Source organism: Hesperophylax consimilis, chromosome 21 (assembly GCF_061612785.1).
Source record: "Hesperophylax consimilis isolate HC1 chromosome 21, BYU_Hcon_1.0, whole genome shotgun sequence".
NCBI classification, from domain to species: Eukaryota; Metazoa; Arthropoda; class Insecta; order Trichoptera; family Limnephilidae; genus Hesperophylax; species Hesperophylax consimilis.
This window is the reverse complement of record NC_142856.1, coordinates 26,671,773-26,693,958: the sequence shown is the minus strand read 5'-3', so window position 1 is coordinate 26,693,958 and position 22,186 is coordinate 26,671,773. Positions and strand designations below refer to the sequence as shown.

At 33.8% G+C, this 22,186-nt stretch overlaps 1 protein-coding gene across 1 annotated transcript in view; it reads right to left on the bottom strand.

The window, feature by feature from the left end:
- Nucleotides 1–22,186, bottom strand: part of Stim (stromal interaction molecule) — a 148,124-nt gene that overhangs the window by 9,018 nt on the left and 116,920 nt on the right. Inside the window, exons 7-14 of the mRNA XM_089644470.1 lie at nucleotides 19,733–19,855; nucleotides 17,173–17,340; nucleotides 16,177–16,311; nucleotides 14,623–14,743; nucleotides 12,154–12,249; nucleotides 2,491–2,596; nucleotides 404–598; nucleotides 66–362 (exon numbers count right to left, since the gene is read on the bottom strand). Coding sequence (XP_089500596.1) covers nucleotides 66–362; nucleotides 404–598; nucleotides 2,491–2,596; nucleotides 12,154–12,249; nucleotides 14,623–14,743; nucleotides 16,177–16,311; nucleotides 17,173–17,340; nucleotides 19,733–19,855 — 1,241 coding nt within the window. The remainder of the gene's footprint in view (nucleotides 1–65; nucleotides 363–403; nucleotides 599–2,490; nucleotides 2,597–12,153; nucleotides 12,250–14,622; nucleotides 14,744–16,176; nucleotides 16,312–17,172; nucleotides 17,341–19,732; nucleotides 19,856–22,186) is intronic.

Below are 22,186 nucleotides of genomic sequence, written 5' to 3'. Positions count from 1 at the left end.
TAGTGCCCAATGCGGTCCAGGTAGTGTATGGTGGAGCATTTCTCTCACATCCTGGTGGTACTTACTTGTCTCCACCCAGCACAAACTGTATGGAGTCCCTGGGGCTGGTGTTCTGCCCCGAGCTGACCGTGTCCAGCTGAGACTGTTGTGAGCGTGCCTCTCGCAGATGGTTGCGGTACTGCGCAATGCGGTCCATGTGGTGGAGCATTTCTCTCACATACGGGAGGTACTTACTTGTCTCCACCCAGCACAAACTGTATGGAGTCCCTGGGGCTGGTGTTCTGCCCCGAGCTGACCGTGTCCAGCTGAGACGGTTGTGAGCGGGCCTCTCGCAGATGGTTGCGGTACTGCGCAATGCGGTCCATGTGGTGGAGCATTTCTCTCACATACGGGTGGTACTTACTTGTCTCCACCCAGCACAAACTGTATGGAGTCCCTGGGGCTGGTGTTCTGCCCCGAGCTGACCGTGTCCAGCTGAGACGGCTGTGAGCGTGCCTCTCGCAGATGGTTGCGGTACTGCGCAATGCGATCCAGATATTGACTGCGTAGCTCTGCAGTCTTGCGGTCCTCTGCTGCACGCTTCTCTTCTAGCTGGGCTCTGAAATTAGAAATTAAAATATAAGTTTCAATGGGTTGTCAATAGTCAAATGTAAAAGAAAGCAAATTAAAAAACATTTCTTCATTGATAGTTCGATTTTGGTATAGAGATTGACTACCGAGAAGGTCTCTGCTTTTTATCAAACATAATTTCTTAAATGACATCCACATACGAAAATTCTAAAAAAGAATTATATATTTCAGCTGTGGTTTGGTTTTACCAAAATACAGTCGATATACATTGGTAATGAGAAAACACAACAAACGAAATCCAAAGCGTGAACCTTCGTTGATGCGAAAATTCAATTTAAAATATCCATCACAATGCTGCACACAAAAAGCATAAAGCATTATGTAAATGGTCAGAAATAACCTTTACAATCATTTGACAGATGCATATTATTTTATTGCAGTTTTTTAATAAAACATAGGAGCTCAATTGAAACAAGACTCGAATCTGTGTAATAAATTTAGAAGGCTATTTACAAAATGTCCATGCAACTGCAGTTAGCAGCTAGGCATGCATATTCAGGGTATACACCCTGGCACTAACCCGACAAACTTTAACCAGCTATTCCTTAGCACATTTCGAGTAAAAAATGTTATGGGCACTTTGCTGTCCGGTAGCATTTTTTTTTTTAAATTAAAAACAAAAAAATTTAAAATTTCCACACTACATCACTGTCATTGGCATTGCGTTTCGTGTTCAACAGCTGTTATAAGCAAGTATGTCAAAAAGCGTCTTCGATCTTTCGCACACACTAAATAATAATAGTTAAAAATGAGACGAATGGTGCCGTGCCATTTCGTTGTGATTGTAAAAGTGTGCCAATATAGGTACACACGTGCATTATTCAACGGAATTCGAATAAAATATTTGCCAGATGGGTTTTCAAACTTTGATAAAGGATAAAACAGTGGTGACATGTGGTGAAAATATGAATAATAAATTTTTTATTAAAAAAAAAACGTTACCGGACAGCAAAGTGCACGTAAGATTTTTTACTCCAAATATGCTAAGGAATAGCTGGTTAAAGTTTGTCGGGTACGTGCCGATACACCCTGTATAAAGGAATGGATTTATCCATTCACCGCATATTATTACGGTGAAACCTCTATCTATCGATTTTCAAGGGACCTATTGAGAAAAAAAACGATGAATGCGGGAATATAGAAAAATGCTACATTTATACAAATGTCATATCACTTGGGTGAGTTGCACCGTTCTCTACAAATAGTAAAACATTTTCTTGTTTAACACCTATTGCTGGTTCAAGGCCCTAAAAACAAATTTACAATGTTCATAGTCATCCATGACTTTTTGTTTGCGTAATATTTTACAGGTATAGTTTTCATATTTTTGAAATACTTAGGTTTCAGCGATTTGACGCGGCCAATGACGAGGGACTCGCTTCCATCACTGTTGCTGCAAAACAACGCAGAGATCCTCTCTTTCGACTCTTTACGTTTCTTTCTAGTTTGCCAAGTTTTGTGAATTTTGTGCACAGTAAAAACATTGCACGCGCGCACCACTGTGTTCGACGCCGCAACAACATAACAACTAATGTCAAAAAATTTCGAATGTTCCGCTCGTTATTTACAAGTAACGTTAATTGAAACTAAGCATTTAGCTACGAAATATGGTTATGTAAACACACATTTTTAAAAATGTAAGATCAAGCAAAATATTTAGTACCAAACTGCAGACTGCAGCTTTAAACGATGAATGTAGTTAAACGAAACATAGAAGAACGATCAATGTCATCTATTTTTGCGAGTATTACGTGAAATTAACTCAGGACTGGAAGAAATAAAAGGGAACTGGAAGACTGAAGATACTACTGGTTCTTGATTCTCAGTGTAATCATTATGTTAAATATCTTAAATCCATACCTGGCTTCAGCTAATCTAAGATCCATTGGATAGTGTCTTCCTTCAGGGGGATCCAGATCTTCACTACCTGACGAATCTTCCTTCCAACCCAACGCATCCAATAATCCTGCATTGCAAAACACCATAATTGTCATAATTCCATATCCACTGCCAAACTATCTCTTCAATAAGTAATATTAGATGTAGAACCCTGCTACATAACTTTCAATCCATTATGCTGCCGGTAGCAAAAATATCATAAGCTAGGTACAAATTAAAAAAAATAATAAAATTTAAAAGCGATGAGGAAAAAGATAAAAAATTACATTTGACCCAATTCTAAACTTTTCGTTAGTATTTGAGTTATACTTTACACCCAATAGAAGAAATACATTAAAACAAATTATTTACACTAATAATTGAACATTACATAACATTATTATTTAATTGGTTGCCGGTTTATAGGACCATTCTTTAAAATGATTTAGTTGACAGTTTTTGTGGGCAAATATAGCAACAACAAAAATGTGCGTGTAAATGGCTGTGTACAGTATAGGCATGCCAAGTTCAAACTTACGCATTTTGGAAAAGGAGAAATAACATATAAATGACCTAAAGATACATCACTGACAGCACTGTTCAAACCTCTCCCTCTTCCTCATAAACTAAATATGTCATAGAAAGATAAGTTACAACTGTCAGCAGGAGGCCATACTACAAGAATAATAATAATGCCACTAACCAAAACGAAAACATATTTTATTCTCAAATAATACAAAAAAGACCGTTAAAATATTATTAACCAGAATCTATAAACGACGAAGGTTTGTGGCTAACATCTCTTCATATATATATATATATTTATTTTAATCCCAACAGGCACCAAGCAAGCTGATTGTTTATGATGAACATTTTTAGTGACATGTTTTCAAAAAATACAAGAATCCTTCCCCTAATAAAACACAAGCAAAAATACTATATATCTTCTACTATACTAATAATATTGGTGTTAGTTCTCACTCCCTTGAATATTGACTATTGTACAAAATAATCAAAGATACCATTTGGATAAGCGCCCATTAGTTACCAAAATAAAAGCCAAAGTTTGGAAATAAACCATAGTAAAAGTAGTGTTTCAAAATTCTTTTGATATCACACCTTTAGATTCATTTATTATTTTTAGAAACAGTTTACAGAAAAGACGTATGTCAGTTTCGACGAATGTCTTAATTTTTTAATTCAAATATGTATCTGATACCACTCAAGTACAATTCGAAACCATCTAGCAGCAATTTATTGTTTAAAACTACAAGAGCTTGCAGTTGATGCCTCTGAAGGACAAAACTTGAAACAATGTTAACAATGAACTATTTAACCCCCATAGAGTGGACCCCTACATTTGCAGTGTTGAAGAATCATGCCCAAGCACGGAATGACGCACTGCAATTTAAGTGTCAATCTTGTACATTCATTTTGCATTTGGATATTACCTTCACTAGATTAGTTAAAGACAAAAATAAAAATTTAATTTTATCAGGTATGATATTGTTTATGTTGGCTTTAACAAAAATATCTATTATTTATTGAAGTTTCTTGTCAGCCACTACACGTTAAACATCATAGTATATGCATTGGAAGGATGCAACGTATCTGAATATTGCTCCCCATGCATAAAAGCGATACGTTCAATCATAGCACAACTTAAAAATGGTTTATTTCCATTGCTATTCAGGACTTAACCATATACAACTTTATTAATAAACGTGTTTAAAATTTTACACAAATTATTGATGATGATATTTATCAATTGTGGATAATTTAAAACAAGTTTATTAGTAAGAAGAATATTGAATAAAAAGCAAAACTTACCCAGAAATTTTTACTTATCTTTTGGGGAAATACTTCAGTTAAACAAGATTTTGTAAGAGCAACATATACATTTGAGGTAAGCCCTTTAATTCATTAATAAACTAATCCGGTTTGTCTTGAAAAGATTTTATCGAAAATAAAACAATTTGGTAAGAATATTATCCAGTCATTTTTGGTACACACTTTTTACCTGTTACATTTTTTACTCCATGATTGGTTTTTATGTACTCCACTGGTTTCCGAATTCGGTGTGATGAGCCCATGAAATTCCAAACATAATATTAGGTGGGAGCTTCAAACGCAACACGGGACGGGAAACGAATGGGACAAAACGGGTTTAAAAATAATAACACATCCCGGATTGTAATAAAACTTCCCAGGAAGCTGTGAAACGCATGCCTTTTCATATGGTGTCATATGAACCATTCAATTATGAAAACAAACACTGAAGTAAAGGTGGGAATGTAATAAATTGTTAATACAAAAGGAATTGTCCAAATCTCGGGGACGGGAGAACAGAAATGAAGGAAAAAATTTTATGTGTGTGAGACGTAACAAACTACTTACTTTTCAAAATTTTGCAATAACTTTTAAGGGTTTAAAGAGCCCACGAGATGATCAATGTCAGTTGTCAATATTATTGTCAATACTTCGTCCAGGCATAACGAAGGACTTAGACAAGTGTAAACAAGTATCCAGCAATAATTTGCACACTAATGAAAATGTCTGAAAATATTATCAATAGTTAAAAAAGATTTGATACACTTTATTTTTTGCCCATTTGATGGCTTAATTATTTATTTGCTAGTTGGGAATATATTTTGCATTGTTTTGACGAAATACTGACGATAATATTGATTACTCGTGGGCACTTATGAGCCACTTACAAGTGCAAGGTGTGTAATTTAGCTAGTTTACTTAATTCAATTTTACAATGTTACTCACGACAGCTGTAAAGAAACTACACAATAATAAAGTGTTTGAAATACAAGTACTAGATCTGGCGGGTTACGGTGTGAATAAATATAAGAGAAGGAATGTTAATAACAACTGGTAAAAAAGAGTGAAACTACAAGAGACTGTTGTGTGTGAGACATTTGCTTTACAGAGAACGATAATAGATTAATAGAAGATGCATCCACTCCCTAGAAAGCTTTACAACAAAACCATTTCTCAGCAGTCAATAGATATTTAATCATCATCTAGTTATAAAAATGATTTTATAAAACCCAACCAATTAAATGCACATAAGTAATAATAAACTATCATAAAGTGATTCAACATTAATCTTTGTATCATGTTAATTAATAATATAAAACTTAACTACAAAAATATACAAACTACAGGTTTAAAGAAATAGGTAACTCTAAGCCCGTCACACCATTGAGTCTGTAAGTATACGGAATCGACATAAACTAAAGACCCTGGGCAGAAAAGTCCCACAATGGCTGCGTCGCAAACCGTGACGAAATTTACTTTACCTTTATCGACCCAATGGGACGAAGGGCTAGGAAAAAAAAAAATTGTTTGGAAATGCTTGTTCAAAACTATAAATATTTGTATTGCTTAATTGACTAAAAGGCGCATGTCTATGTAAATATGATAAATAAATACTTATTGATAAAAATAGTATATTTTGTTACCTACTCAAATACATAAAAAAAACTCTTATATTTATTAAAATAAGTTGATTGCTTAGACATACATTAAATTAAAAAATTGACAGATGAAGGGAAATCATATAAAATATAAGCCTAACATAATGATGGTTAACTTTTTAAAATATTTAAATTATAATAATATCCATTGTTTTTTTTTTGATAAATTAAATAATGGTCCCTTATATTATAAAATAAATAATAAATTTACTACATTCAATTACATAATAATATACAATACAGGATTATTAAACATACAACATATTGATAAAATCAATAGATAATTACAAAAATTTACATACATAGATAATAAATAATTGGTTGGTACACAACATTTGGTATATTACAAATATTTTTTTAACTATGAGATGTACAATCCATGAATTTCAATCTCAAAGATATTCCACAATATTTTTGTAGGGACATAATATTATTTTTGGAAAATGGAAGATGGAATGTGATTTTTAATTTTTTTACTTTTCTAATAAATATCACAATATTTCACAAAACTGTCGAAAGGCACGTAAGAATTACTTAGACAAGGTGAAATTTTATTCTTTAGTTTCAATGCTTTATATCTATAATCTAAGTTAGTAATAATAAATTAACATTCAATTTTCTTAAATACCATTGCAAACTAATATTAGCGATTTTTAAACGAATATCTGAAACAGAAAACAGTTTGTTCGAATCTAGGACTTGAACCCAGGACCATCACCTTGCCGAGGGGTTGCTCTACCAACTGAGCTAATGGTACCCTATTTCCTTCAATCAAATTTAACTGTATCATACTTCGAATAAGAACTAGAAAAATTATCTTCATTTTCTCACTGCACATTTTTATTGGCTGCTATTTTTAAGATAGCAAGATTCAACTCGAATTAAATGCACTTTAAATAGTGTTAATGTTATTTAATGTGTGACATCTGATGAATTTTCTTTGCCGGGGAACTACTCTACCAACTCGAGTTTAATTGGCAAGGCGAAGGTCCTAGTTTCAAATACTGGACGCGACCGTATCTTTTTCTGTTTCAGATTTTCGTTTAAAAATCGCTAAGATTATCTTCAACAATTAAATATTACAATTTGAGGTTTTACTCATTAAGTTATTCCAAAAATAATAAATAATATTATAAGTTTAACCGGGATAAAATTTATTTTTATTTTTAAATAAGTGAATTATTTTCAAAGGATTAAAATCGGAAGATTGTTTCAAACATTACTGTCAACTTTTTTCATAAGTAAGGAATTATAAGAGAAATGAAAATAGTTTGACAGATAGTGTCTATTTTTGTAACTGCTAATTCTTGGTGGAAATCCATTGTTATGAGTACAATGTTAACCAATTTATAAATTTTTTCAGCTTGTTTATTTCGAAACCGTTACGGTCAGTTAAAATAAACAAGTGAAATAAAGTTTAAAATTGGTTTTCATTATACTTAAGAAACTAAATATAATAATAATAATAATAAATAAGTAAGTACCTACATAAGATCAAAATTTTTAAGATAATACTAAATTTTAAAAAGAAAGTTATTATAACTACATTGTATGTTTTAGTAGAGAACTTAATAATAAAAGCAAAATGTGTAATGATAGAAAAAATATATTTTGTACTGTCAAATAATAATATAGAAAAAATGAGATTCCAAATGAACAAATAGCTAACAACATACTTGTATAAAAATGCCTCATTAAATTGCTTAAAATCATTAAATTAAAACAACAATACATTAAAGGTAAATCATTTTAAAGAGTTCTCTTTTCAATGTATTTATGTACACCGATAGTGGTTCAAACTGGTTTGGAACACCCGCCCGCAGTCCCCTCTTTACCCCAGTACAACATTACACAAGCGAGAATCTTTTTAAAATGATTCTACTGTAATAATATAATTATGATAATCGCATTCATCAATTCATTTAGATGCAATTGGTTGAACGATTTGTTAGTAGTTAGGAACTGGTGATTCTGTACATACTAGACTTCACCGAGTTTTTTAAAATCTGTATTATTATCCCCTTGGGTATTTTATGCCTTTCAGTACAAGGTACATCAATAGCAAAAGAGTATTTTTGTGTGCTTTACGGCACAAACTAAGGCAGACTCATAAGTAATTCTATCTTCTTTCATTGTACTGTGAATATATATGATGTAAACAGTGTTAAAATTGGCAAGACCTCAATGTGTATTTGCATTTTAAAGTTTACTATAAACGCTTCCAAATAAAATGCAATGAAAGTCGAAAAAAAGACATTGACCGCTTGCACAAGTTCATTATTTTTACATGAAACAAAAAAAGTAAAGTGACAATAACATTTATAATGCGTTTGTTCAATTAAATAAGTTTTTTAGTTTCCTATGAAGTGGTATTATTATAGTTCACAAGAAAAAATTTCTCTTTTAAAAAAAATGTAAATTTTAATGCTTTTAATTGCATACATCCATTTGGAACATTAATCTGAAAGAGCCTCATCTGCTTTCAAAAACAGTATTTCAAACAGCAGAATCTATTGAAAAGTTAATATCAACCGGGAATATTGAATCTAACAGATCATTTAAACTAACTTGACAAAAATATCTCAGAATATCCCAAGGGTTAATAATACCCATCCATCCGATGCCCATCCTATATTACTAATATCCAATAAGCATGTCCATGGGGTATAGAACCTATGCAAAAAAGGTTGTATGATTTATGGATGTTGCATTTGAAAATAAGCTGAAAGATGCTTCCTTTTGAAGATGCCAATGACTTCATGACTACTATGAATACATATCAAATATAATAAGCAATAATTGTTGATTGAAATACTAGTACATATTGAATTAATTGGCGGGTTGGGAAGAAGCCGACGAAGCTTAGTGGTTCAGAGCACCTGACCGGCAATCAGAAGGTGTGGGTTCAATTTCGGTCGGCGGCATTTATTTTTACTCATTAGATATTTTCAATTTGTATGGATATTTGGGGTCACAAGCTCCCACTGGTAATGAGAATCAATTAACGATTCACTTTAATATTATATTATGAACGTTAACAACATAATAAGCATCAGAGTCTATAAACAAGAAGATATGAACAATTATGTTCACAGTTGTAAATATATATATATTATGTAATGACTTGCAAAATGTAATATAATAGGATCATGAAACAAATACATATTATTAGTTGGCAAAGAATCATGGAGCCATTTTATATTGGATGGTATGTACATGAAAATAAATGTATAAATTGTGTTAGTGAGAATTTAAAGGAAACAGAAAAAATCAAGTTATAGTAATTAATTAATGTTTAGCGGTGATAAAAAATAAATTGGCGATGGTTGCACATTCAAATATCAGCTCCAATTATTATTAATTTAATCCCAATAACTAAGTAACTGAGGTAAAATTAACTGCTTCAAATTAAACTGACTACCAACTCAAGTTAGCTAAATGTACAATCAACTGTTCTGAATGTACTAACTCATGTTAGCTAAATGAACAATTGACTGAATGTGCTAACCCAAGTTAGCTAAATGTACAATTGACTGTTGTGAATGTACTAAATCAAGTTAGCTTAATGTACAATTGACCGTTCTGAATGTAGTAACTGAAGTTAGTTGAATGTACAATTGTACATCCTAAATGTACTAACTTTACTAAATGTACAATTGAAGAATATTAACTCAAATTTGCTAAATGTTTGTGGAGTTGATTGAAGATTATTATTTGTTCACATGTTTTTTGATCTGAAGAAGTCTATAATGAATAATATATAAAATCTTATAGTTATAAACATGCTGACATTGCTAAGTGCACCCCACGTATCTATCCATAATTACACAAATATTCAATGCAACAGTTTAGAATCTTAGCAAAAATAACATTCCTTTTTTACTGTTTTTCCATTTTCAGTTATTTTGAAAGTGCACCCATCATTATTATTAAATTCTGTAAACAGTTACCGGCTTACTAATAAGATTCTTACACGCGTTGGTGTGGTAAAGCCGGCCTCGAGCCTGACCGAAAAGACCGTTTTAACTAAACAAAAGCCATGGTAATAAGTTAAGTTTTGACTGTTCTGACCTTACGCGACGCGTAATATTTACATTTACAACACGTTTTTTTAGTAAGGCTGCTAGAATTTATGTCTTTTAGTTTAGTAACATATTTTTATATTTACTTGTCTGTGTCATAGAGCTATAGAAACAATTTTATAATGAGGTTCATTGCACACACTACAAATTATTTACATTATATAATTATTATAAAAAGTTAGTTGATCATTAGTGTTGTTAATTATATGAATATTAATGTCTTTTTCCAACTGTGAAATGCTTGATTTTCTTTGATATGAAAGCGTAAAAAGAAATATCAAGTATCATCCATTAAATAATTTTTCATATTTGAAATTAACAAGGAAAAACGTGGATATTTTATTATTATCTTATTTCTCAACTAATTTACATTAAATTAAATTAAAATATAAATAATTTATGTAAAAAAATGAAGTAGTAATAAAAAGGAAGTAAAAATTGCTATGTCATTTAGCAGTTCCACAAAAATTGTATTGACATTCTAATTAGACACAAAAATTTATTTACTATATATATACATACAAACAATACCATATTATTAAAAAAATATTTTAATATCCTATTGTGAGTGTGATTTTTTCATTTCCTTTTTGCCTAAAGGATGAAAAATAAGAACATTATAAATAATAATAAATAAAATATAAACTACAAAAAAAACTATTATCTTTATATGAGACGATGATATTTTTTATTATCTTTCTAAAACCCAAAATTATGGAACCATATGAAATATATAATAACCCATAAAGTTAGTTTAGCAATTTGATGTTGCAAGTTGGAAACTGGTTTGAGATGCAATGTTCATGGGCTAACAGCTATAAATTAAAATTAATTCAGAGTTTGTATCAACGAGGGAAAAGTACTGCATAATTTGGATTTTAGGTACCTGTCAATTATTATTATGGTTACTGCTGTCAAAAGATGATAAAAAAAATTCTTACTTCGATAATCTTTTAAAATTTATATTGACTGTTTTTTAGGGGTTAACAGTTGTATGTCCTTTATAACGCTAACCGTTTCAACGCAATCTATCCTAACATGCGGCACATTTGTATGCTTCTGTTTATGGTGAAACTTCGTGGACCACATATGCAAAATCCGCGTGCGGATTGATTACATATGTACCAGCAAAAGATATCGTCGGGGTAATCCGAAGACGGGTAAAACCCAGTATACTGACTACTGAAATGAAATCTTTAAACGAAATCTGAAATTAGAATAGCGTTGTAAAGTTTTGATGACTTGTTAGATGTTACAATAATAATACAATACATAAAATTGTTGCATCGGCTTATTTCTGTTAAGTGACACTTTCTAAAGTTTTATGTTCGACTTAGATATCAGATACACGTATTGTAATTGTATCTACAATTCAATGCGTCAGAAGCAATGTGTAAAAATTGTGGCACTTAAAATGTTTTACCGACACAACAATGATAAGATTATGGTTATTTACGTTTGAAATGGCCGATGCATTTGAAGTGAAGTTTATTAAAAAACATTAGATTGTTTGCATTTGACAATTGCCTTCAACGCATATTTCGATTTCTAATGATCCAGTGAAACAAAATAAAGCTACTAGGTCATTGAAAACTTTGAAAAACATACAGAGATCTGTTGCGGACTTAAAGTCAAACAAGATTATCTACATAAAAATATAACATACAAATAAATCTAGGCCCAAAAGTAAAAAACCAACAATTTGAGGACTTAAATTCAAACAACGTTGTCTGCAAAAAGACATCCAATAATTAGTATTGGGATATTTTTTTGTAGATAATGTTATTTGACTTTAAGGCCTAGAATTATTTCTAACCTTAAGACCTAGAATTATTTGTATGTTTTATTGTAGATAACATTGTTATATAGATATAACATTATCTGCATATAACATGCAACGGTTGTGTAAATCAGGTTAAAATAGCATAGAATGCATATTTTGGCCTAATGCAAATAATCCAATGTCTAGTAATTGCCATAATAGCTCATCTATTTGTCAGCAGTAATCACAAGATTCTAGCATGAATATCATCACTCGTTATGCAGGTGGTCCTCCGCGGTGGGGGCTCCCTTACCTGTACCTGAGGAAGCAGCAGGGGGCGCAGCCGGGGCTCCGTACAACGAGGAGGACTCGTCCATGTCCAGGTCGTCCTGCGAACTGCTCATGCGTACTGCGCGCCCACATCCGACAGAACCAAGCGTTAAATCAACACATTCACCAGTGGAAATTATTAAAACCGCATTAAAACAAACATTCCCGGGTTACGAATAACCTGACAATGAAATTCTCTTACTATTATGGTTTATCAACACTCATCCCCTGCAGTTTCATGACTGATCTAATCAACGGATAAATACAGAAGTTACGGTGACCGGAAAACTCATCAAAATGACACACCTATAAAAAGTGTTATAAAGTTATGAAAAATGATGAAAAAAAAACTAAGTTAAATAGATCATGCATGTAACTATTTAACCTAATTTTTGTTTCATCACTTTTAATGACTTTATATCACCTTTTAAAGGTGTGTTGAATTGTCATTTTGAGGAGTTTTTTTTTATTTATTTTTTATTGTACAACAGAACATTTATTCCAGTTACAGTATAATTTTACATACAGTACAATTTTACATCATATCAGCATTTAGGTAAGTGACTCTTCAATAATTGTTTTAGGTCATTTAGAGAACAGTCACTTACATCCAAATTCTTTGCTAGTTCGTTCAACAGCACCACTCCTCTCGTCATGCTTTGCTTTGCCAGGACGTCGGTTTTGCCTTTTTGATTTGGAGTTATCATGGAACAGAAGTTACTTATGCCCAAAATTGTCAAGCGAGATAAAAATGTACACATAAAAGTTAAAAAACTTTTTAATTAATTGAAAAAAACTTGTAAAATCACAGTGAGATATTTTAATATTTAATTAGACTAACCATTGTCTTCTCCGCAGGAGTAGGCAGAGAGGATAGACTGCCACACAAAATCCTGGCTTCATTCATTTTTATTCATACATCGTCACATACATACTCTTCTGTTATTGTGAATCTTGATTCTCAACATGACCCGATTTACTTGATCTTGGCATGTCTTCGTCGGGCGTCTCCGACTTCTACTACCACTAACTTCCATGTCATATATTCTCCTTACACTCCTAAATTAAAATTAACTCATTAGAGCATTGTGATATAAATCAATGAAAAAATATCAATTATCATATTTTAATAAATATTTTTCATTAAATTTGCACTATTTTATCTTTTAAAATTCTAACTTCAATAAGGTTGATTACTTTGAAAATAACCGTTTGTTTTGAAATTTTGACACAATGTTGCTTTCAAATACGCGTGTGTTTTTATATACCTATATTAAATCATGCGTTTTTTTTTAAACAGCGCCATCTGTTGGACATAAAAATAGCATGCGCTATTGTTTCTCTATCTGCACAGACAGACTGAGCCACAGCAATGCGTGGCGGGGTATAGCTAGTAAGCGAATGAGATAAAAACTTAACTCTAAAAATAGCAGCCAAAAAATACTTTGCGTATGACACAGGGATGATATTGAAAGCAGCTATATATCGACATTGCAAATTCATCAACGCATAAATCACCCTGAAATGTAACGACATTTCACAGTGATTGATTTGTCGCAGTCAAATGTGACTGCGACAATAAACAGTCAATAGAAAATTATTATTGAATATAAAGAATTCTCCGTATGAATGTGAAACCAAAGTCAATTGATTTGATTGCCATAATATTGCTATGAATGTAAATTAACCTTTACAGTGCTGGCAGTTCCAATGCAGTCTATCCCGTCAAGCGCCACATTTTGATACAATGTACGTGTTTTAGTGATACTCCATGGATTACTTTTTTTTTTCATTCTCTCTTCACGTCTCCACACAGGAGACCCTGTGGAAAATAATTTTCCTCAGGACCTATGTCATCCTTCAGGTTGCTATGTGGATGCTTTTAAGGAAAAGAAGTTCTTGAAAGAATAAAGGTATGGGTAGGAATCAAGGGCTCAGCGACTCCAGGAGTGACTGACGTATGAATCTACCCCTCCCACTGCGGTGCAAGGCGATGGGTCGAGAGAGTCCTGCTGGAGAGGTCAAAAGGTCTCCCTAAACCAGTCTCCCAATCCGGCCCCCCACACAGTAGGTGGGCAGCTGCATCCGTCGCCAAGACCTGAACAAACTTCACCCCAGGTAAGTCAACAGACATAGCGAACCACTTAGGGCGACCTACGGCAGAGTTATTGGTTCCCGGGGCAGCTGTACCCATATCCGCCCAAAGTATGCGACGTCCGAGTACCGGGATAGCCGCCGATGAATCACATATCCTTTAAATGGTTATGAATAGATAATACGCACAGATGAATTTGCATCGACGATAACATGTGATAAAAATGTGTAAGGACACTATTTGCAAGCCTAAAAATAATTCTAGGATAATTTAATCTATAAACGCTGAGTAATAATAATATAAACTAGTAAAATTTTATTTGCAAAAAAAAATTTAAAATGGGTTTAATAAACTCACAGCGGTTGGGACGTCCATTTAAGTTTCTATATAAGGCATTTTCTAAGTACTGCAGTCCACTGTTGTTAATTATATTGAATCCACAAAGTAGTTCCATTTGCTTCCACCGGTGGACTCTTTCCTAGGGTTTGGTATAAACAAAAAAACAACATAAAAACTAAGAAGCAAGTGGGCACTGAAAGGTGAAATACAATGAAACCCACTTATAAAGTTCCCACATAAGAAGTTTTCATGCTTAGGAAGTTTTGTTTTTTCAGAAATGCAAAAATGGTCCAAATTTAAGGTTTTCCCAAAAATGTTTTTTTTGATCCCTTGGAAAATCTTATAAGAGGGTTTCATTGTACAGGGTTTTCCAATAAGAGGTGTTATTTTGAATAGCTCGCTATTTCGGTAGATGTTGCAAATGCAAATCATCTTGAGTGATGTGGCCCATTTCCACCTCGGTGGCTTCGTCAACAAGTAAAATTGTCGCATCTGGGGCTCGGAAAACCCAAGAGTTATTGTTGAAAAGCCTCTCTATCCTCAACGTGTGACTGTTTGGTACGGTTCATGGTCAGGCGGAGTCATTGGACCTTACTTTTTCGAAAATGAGGCTGGAGCAACAGTTACGGTGAATGGATTGCGCTATCGAGAGATGATTAATGATTTTTATGGCCGGAATTAGATGGTATTGATCTGGACAACGTTTACTTTCAACAAGACGGCGCTACGTGCCACACAAGCAACGAAACCATTGATCTTTTACGATTGAATATCAAAATAACACCTCTTATTGGAAAACCCTGTATTTATGGGTGTTAGGAATAAATAAAAAAAAATGTGTTTGTGATAGAATAGACAGGAAACATTAATTGTGTGTTATTAACCAGTAGTTCTTCCGATTTGACAGCTCTTAATACTCATGCAAACTCTGGTGGAGTAAAAAGGTACTATCCAACATGGCTACCATCCAGACAGGATTGACCGGACACGGAACACACAGAGAAATTTAGAGATAGAGGAGATGCAAAGCACTCAAGTTAAAACAGGACTTCGCCATGCTTAGTCAATTAATGACAACATAACGAATGGGTAATAAAAATTACAGGTAATAAATAGGTAATTGAACCCTTGTTTGATCCTACCATTACTTTAGGAGGGATTCTAAATATTTAATGCTAAAACAATTCACATTTAAAACCAAAGTTTGAAAGCACAGATTTTGAAATTCAATTCTTAGGTTTAGGTCAAGTAAATTTGTAAGAATTATAGTGAAACCCTCATACGGGGATTTCACATAAGAAGTTTTCATGCTTAGGAAGTTTCGTTTTTTCGTTTCCTTGAAGACTCAAATTGAGAAGTATTCTAATTTATTTCACATATATGGTTTTACCACATAAGAAGTTTTTTTCTCTTCCCTTGGAAAACCTTATTAGAGTGTTTTACTGTACATATTGTTTACTAACTATAAAAAATATTAAAGGTTAAAATTCGTGAAAAGTAAAATGTTAAAGAATGTAAAATTCAAAGTGTATACAATTAAAGAAAAGAAGAATTAGTAGATATTTAGCGTACTTGTAATTCACTAGTGACTTCATTGAGCGCGGTTCTAGCCTCAACGATGGAGCGATCCACGTCGTCGATAGATTTGCCATGCGTTGACACAAAGGCACCAACCAGGCTGGAACGCTTCTTTCTCAGCTTCTCACACTGTAAACATTCATTGAATTACTGTTGTGTTGTAAATATAAATAGAATAAACATGTGATAACTGGAGAGTTTTCGTTGTTGCCATAGTTCCACCGGCTCGACAATCAGAAATCTTGTACACATTCAAAAATATATTTTAAAGTGAACAAAGCTAGATCAAGAGGAGCAACGGCCCTCGTGGTCGAGGGGTAAGGCTCTCGAGCTTGAATCTGGAGATTGCCGGTTCAAATACCAGCACGAGCAAGTAAATTTTATTTTATTTAAAAAAGAGACCTGGATACTGTTAAAGGAATGAGGTGAAATGGGAGCCTTATTGCTACAGAAACAGAACGAAAACCGTCTCCGCTTTAAATAAAATTAAAATGTGTTGTTTAAAAAAAAAAAATAATAATTCATTAAAAAAACATAGTATATTTGCAACACGTTCCAGAGTGGAAGACACTCTGTATAAGCCTAGTGAATTGAAACGTTGCTTAAAATGGGCTTAGCCGTATTTGGTGACAACAAGATCTGAATATCCAGGTACTTCCCCATTTCCCTTGCCTTCTCTCACCACTAGCTTCAGCCCCACAATATACCCCAATGACGCCATAGTCACATTAGCTTCAGACGATTAGGAGCAATTGGGACTCCTGTATAGCATATTTTTAACAAATGTAAAAAGACTTAGTAGTTGAAGATGTCGCACACAATAACTTCAAAACCTATGTGAATGGTATTAGTGCGCTTCCACTGAGGTGTTCTGGGCTTCAGTCTACAGAGTGAAGATTTCCTTAATGATAACTAACCTCTAATAGGAGAAGAAACCAAAAGCATAGCTATTATATACAGTGAGTGGTCCAAGACCAGAAGAATACTAACCGCCTCGCGTGCGTTCTGCAGCTGCTGGTCCGCGTTGTGCTTCTTGCGCAGGTAGGATTTGTTCTCCAGCTCGTGGGTCATCTGCAGCCAGAGCTGGAGCCCAGCTGGTGGAGCCCAGCAGCGGTCCTCCAGCTCACCCTCCGCTCGCTGGAGTTCTGATCTCAACATCTACAAACATAAATAGGTAATAAAGAATTAAAATAAATATGTTAAACTTAGCGAGCATTGTTACAGAAAGTGAACAAAATTATTGGACTCAGACTTTTATCCTTTTTAATGCTGGCCTTTTCAACACAATCTATCCCACCAAGTGGCACATTTTGAAATAATGTATTTATTTCAAGGAAGCTTCATGCATCACATATTCATTCAATTTATTATTTTCAAAACATTACAAAATTGTTCATTGTAATGCATTTTTAACCTTTCCCTTACTGTGATAAAAAAATCCACGCGTTCCGGTGCTGTGTAGTCAATACACATCTCAAAATAAGCGATTTAATATCGGAAAAATATGAATATTCATAGCTAATCGATTATGTTTATTATATTTTATATCAAAAGTGATAATAATTGTAATTTAATTGCTGAAAACATGAAAAAACTATCGGCAGATGCTAAAGAAACGTGCGAGGGGTCCACATCTAATGACGGTTCGCGGCCGACTGGCTAGAGTGGCTTGCGGCTGGCACAAACACAGCTGTGCGGTTGTAGGTATCGATGGTCTAAATCAAAATACAACTGCAGACGTGTGGATGTCTCATGTTCCCGCATAGCGAATTAAAGCGGGACATCAATACCGTGTCATTTCCTCACACACTCTTTGCGTATTAGTATCACACGGTTGATTGTATTGGTGTATTTGTTCTCGATTTTTAACAAAAATCTCTGATTTTTAATTGAATTTGAAAACTATGTATAATATTATTTTTTAATTCAGTGCATAAATGTATAACGGAGGAATACCTAAAATCTGAACCCAGAATTTATTATATTTATAGAGTTATTAGAAGCAACGTGTAGTAAATACACACCACAGATAAGGAAAGGTTAAATACATTTGTAAAGGAGAATTATTACATAAATATAAAGAGTGGGTATCAACTATACTAGTAGTAACAGAGCTCCCCCTCTGAAGGCAGCTTCATTGATGCTTAATATGTCGATATCTGAATTAATTCTGTTCTACAGCAAGATTGCTTTCCCCACCGGCATGATCATTGGCAAGTTATTCCTGCAGGCCGGGAGACAGAAAAGTCTATACTGTCGGTGACGGAGATAACCGTTGGAAACATAGAAATGAATTCTTTCTATGATTATTATTATTATTCACCTACTCTACTGCAACTCATTCCCTTCAATATCCCCTCGCAAAGACTCAGAAATAATGAACTGCTCTTCCTCAACCATCATTCGACAAATTATGGATATTATTCACCATTGTCCAGAATGTGTAGACTGGTCAACTCAAGTCAAAATTTTAACTTTTTTGGGATAAGTCTAAATGATTTTTGCCAGTCGCTAAACAAGTGACGGAATATTATAAGTGTCCTGTGGTCCTGACCCACGGCGTATTCTTGACTTGATTCGACTTGTCACTTTATTTTCTTATATTATATCTACCATATGTCTTTGCTTTCATGTACCTTTGTCTACTCCTATATTTTTCATTTTACTTGATTCGTGTTATTATTTTGTAATTTGGACGATGTCCGTTAATAAATAAATAAATAAATGATAGCCGAGTTTTAAACCATCCACGAATCAGTCTAAAGAAATGTGTACATCCCTTCTGACCCATTCATTCTGAGCATACCCAAAAGAAAGTCAGCAGGATAGAGCCGGGTAATACCATAGGCCATACTCTCTCACGTACTCTGCATAAGCTGCCGATGGATCACATATGCGATGGCCGCATAGATAACTTTAAAATGGGTTTAAATTATCTATCAAAGTTACTTACCACAATTAAAATCACATTTTTAAAAAGTTCAATCAACAACACCCAGAAAAATAAAATTATTGACTTTTTTTTTTTTAAAAAGAAAGACAAACATTCCCGGGTTACGAATAACCTGACAATATTTGAAAATCTCCTACTACCACCACAGTAAGCTGAAAATATTACTTGTGTTGTGATGGAGGACTTAGCCAGCCGAGGAATTGAACACACTACGCCTGATGTCAACTCGGCCACCGACCGGTCAAAAAACTTTTAAAAACTTACTATGCGTTATATCTTTGTGCTGCACGAGCATAGACTTCCTGACGCGAAGTCAAAGGAGGTTGTCATTTCATACTTTTATAAGACGCTACAATCTTCAGAGAGTCGTCGCAGCCTCTAGAAATAAAATCACTCTCTCAACTCTCTCCTGTTCCAACTGACGAAGAAAGAATTTGATTTATCGGATGGAAGAAGCAGTCGGTGCACATAGGTTGGTATATTATGTAGTTTTATTTCAAACTAACTCTTGCCATGGCCCGACTCAAATATTTGGCTCACTTGAGTTTTATTATCCTCGGCCCAATAAACTTAATCTTAATCCAAAAGAAATGTTACCTCAATTTCATTTTTGAGTTGCGAGACTTCCAGGTCGGAGTAGGAGGTGGTCAGCGACATGGTGGAGCTGCCCGCCTCCAGTAGACGCCGCTCCAGATTCTGCTTCTCAGTGGCCACATTCTCCTGGAATGGAAAATAACCCTATATTTTATTTCATGTAATCATTCTCAGAGAGCAAGTCATTCATTATTGTCACACAATGTTGCCGTGCGCAAAGGTGGCGCAGTTACCCTCATTATAAGGCCGAAAGATAAGAGAGTCGAGGGAAAAAAAATCAGGGCCTATGTCATTTTAGGGAAAGGAAGGATAGAATGTTCTGGAAAGGAAAAAGGTATAAGGGGTGGGTAGGGGGTCAATGTGTCCAGAAGTGAAGCGACGTATGAATCATTCCCTCCCACTACGTCGCAAGGCGATGGGTTGAGAGAGAGAGAGAGTCCGGCTGGGGAGATCAAAAGGTCTCCCTCAACCAGTCTCTTCCGATTCGACCGAAACCTAGACAAACCTCACCCCATGAACCTGGGCACCCCTGCTAAGTCACTAAACGTACCGAACCTCTACAGGGGTCCAATAAGTGGTTCCCAGGGCGGTGGTAACCATACCCGCCTCCCAAATTGAAGTGCAGTTTCCGCTTCATAATTGATAAATGCATGGGGTAACTTAGTAGCCCCATAAGGGAATGAATAATGCCAACGTAGAACCTAAAATAATGGATTGCTGTATGGGAACCCATATTAAACATTAATAAGCAAACCATAGACAAAATGGAGAAATAATTAACTAAAAATTCTGCCTCAATACAGGTTCGCCTAGTGAGGCAGGTTATGCACAACCTAAAATATAGTATATTATGCCATTTCTAAATAACACTCTTAAATTCATATCTACTTTTTTCTTATATTAGAAACTGCTGTATTATTGTAACATTATTCTTTCAACAATTTCAATGTTTTAACTGACATATAATTATACAACTTACTAATGATATATTATATATTCTGTAATTTTTTGATGAAATAAATAAATTTAAAAAAAAAAGAGCAAAACAATGTACCATGAAAAAGTCTTGCCCATTAAAACAATTAATCGTACCTACAATGTACTGTGAAAAAGTCTTGCCTATTACAACAATTGATCGTGCCTACAATGTACCGTGAAAAAGTCTTGCCTATTACAACAATTGATTGTGCCTACAATATACCGTGAAAAAGTCTTTTTTTTTTTTTTTTTTTTTTTTTTTTTTATTTAGGAGAAAAAACAGATACAGATGTCAATTGACAAGAATATACAAAACATCAACTAGAGAATTTACCTGCATCCAAACTATTTCTCACGAATTAACTTAAACAGCAGTTAAAAACATTTACAAATATTTTGACTTATAAATAGGGGAAAAATATATACATAAGAATATTATTTTACAAATAGAGATATGAAAGAAATGCGCAATATCCTTATAAGAATTTACAAATTATTTTTGAAAAAATTTAGAGAGTAAAACAAAAAAAAAATATATATATATATATATAAATAGATAAACAATGTTAAACAGAAATTAAAAAATATATACATATTTAAACAAGTATGTCTAAGTTTTTTACTGTGAACTTTGTAGGAAAACAGTCTTCATTTTTCTACTAAAAGTAGTGCGTGTATCAAAGAATAAGTCAGAGTCCTTGAGGTTTTGGTTCTGATTAAGTGATTCGCACATTCTTCTGATTGGATCCCTGACACCAGCATTTGTACGCGTCCTGCTAATGTGGAATAAGTCGTTAAGCCTTGTTACTCTGGGTGGTACTTTGAAGTTTATTAATTTCAGTAAGTCGGGACAGTCAATAACGTTGTTGCAGATTTTATACAGAGTCATGAGATCAAGGTATGTTCGCCGGTTAGATAGAGTGGAGACTTTATAACTCGAGAGCATATTTATGTACCCGCGTTTGGGTGCGCTCATTCTGTAATTGAGGCAACGCAGAAATTTCTTTTGAATACTTTCAATATTTTCTTTATAGATATCGTAAAGTGGATTCCATATGGAGGTGCAGTATTCAAGTTGAGAACGGACCAGAGTGTGGTAAAGAAGAAGATATGTTTCAGGTTTTCGAAATTCACGGCTGTTTCTGATGACAAATCCTAGCATGCTGTAAGCTTTATTCACAATATTATCAATGTGCGCATCGAAGTGGAGTTTGGAATCAAAAAGAACGCCTAGATCTCTTATACAGTAAACGCGCTCGAGTAAATAATTACCAATACAATAATTGTGTTTGATAGCGTTGTGGTTTTTAGTAAAACTTATTTGTTTACATTTATTGTAGCTTAGGTAAATTTTGTTTTCATTGCAAACCGTTTCGAACCTTACTAAGTCGCTTTGTATGAGCAGACAATCGTTTAGATTCCGAACAATGGCAAATATTTTTATGTCATCAGCGTACAAAAGATATAAACAATGCACGA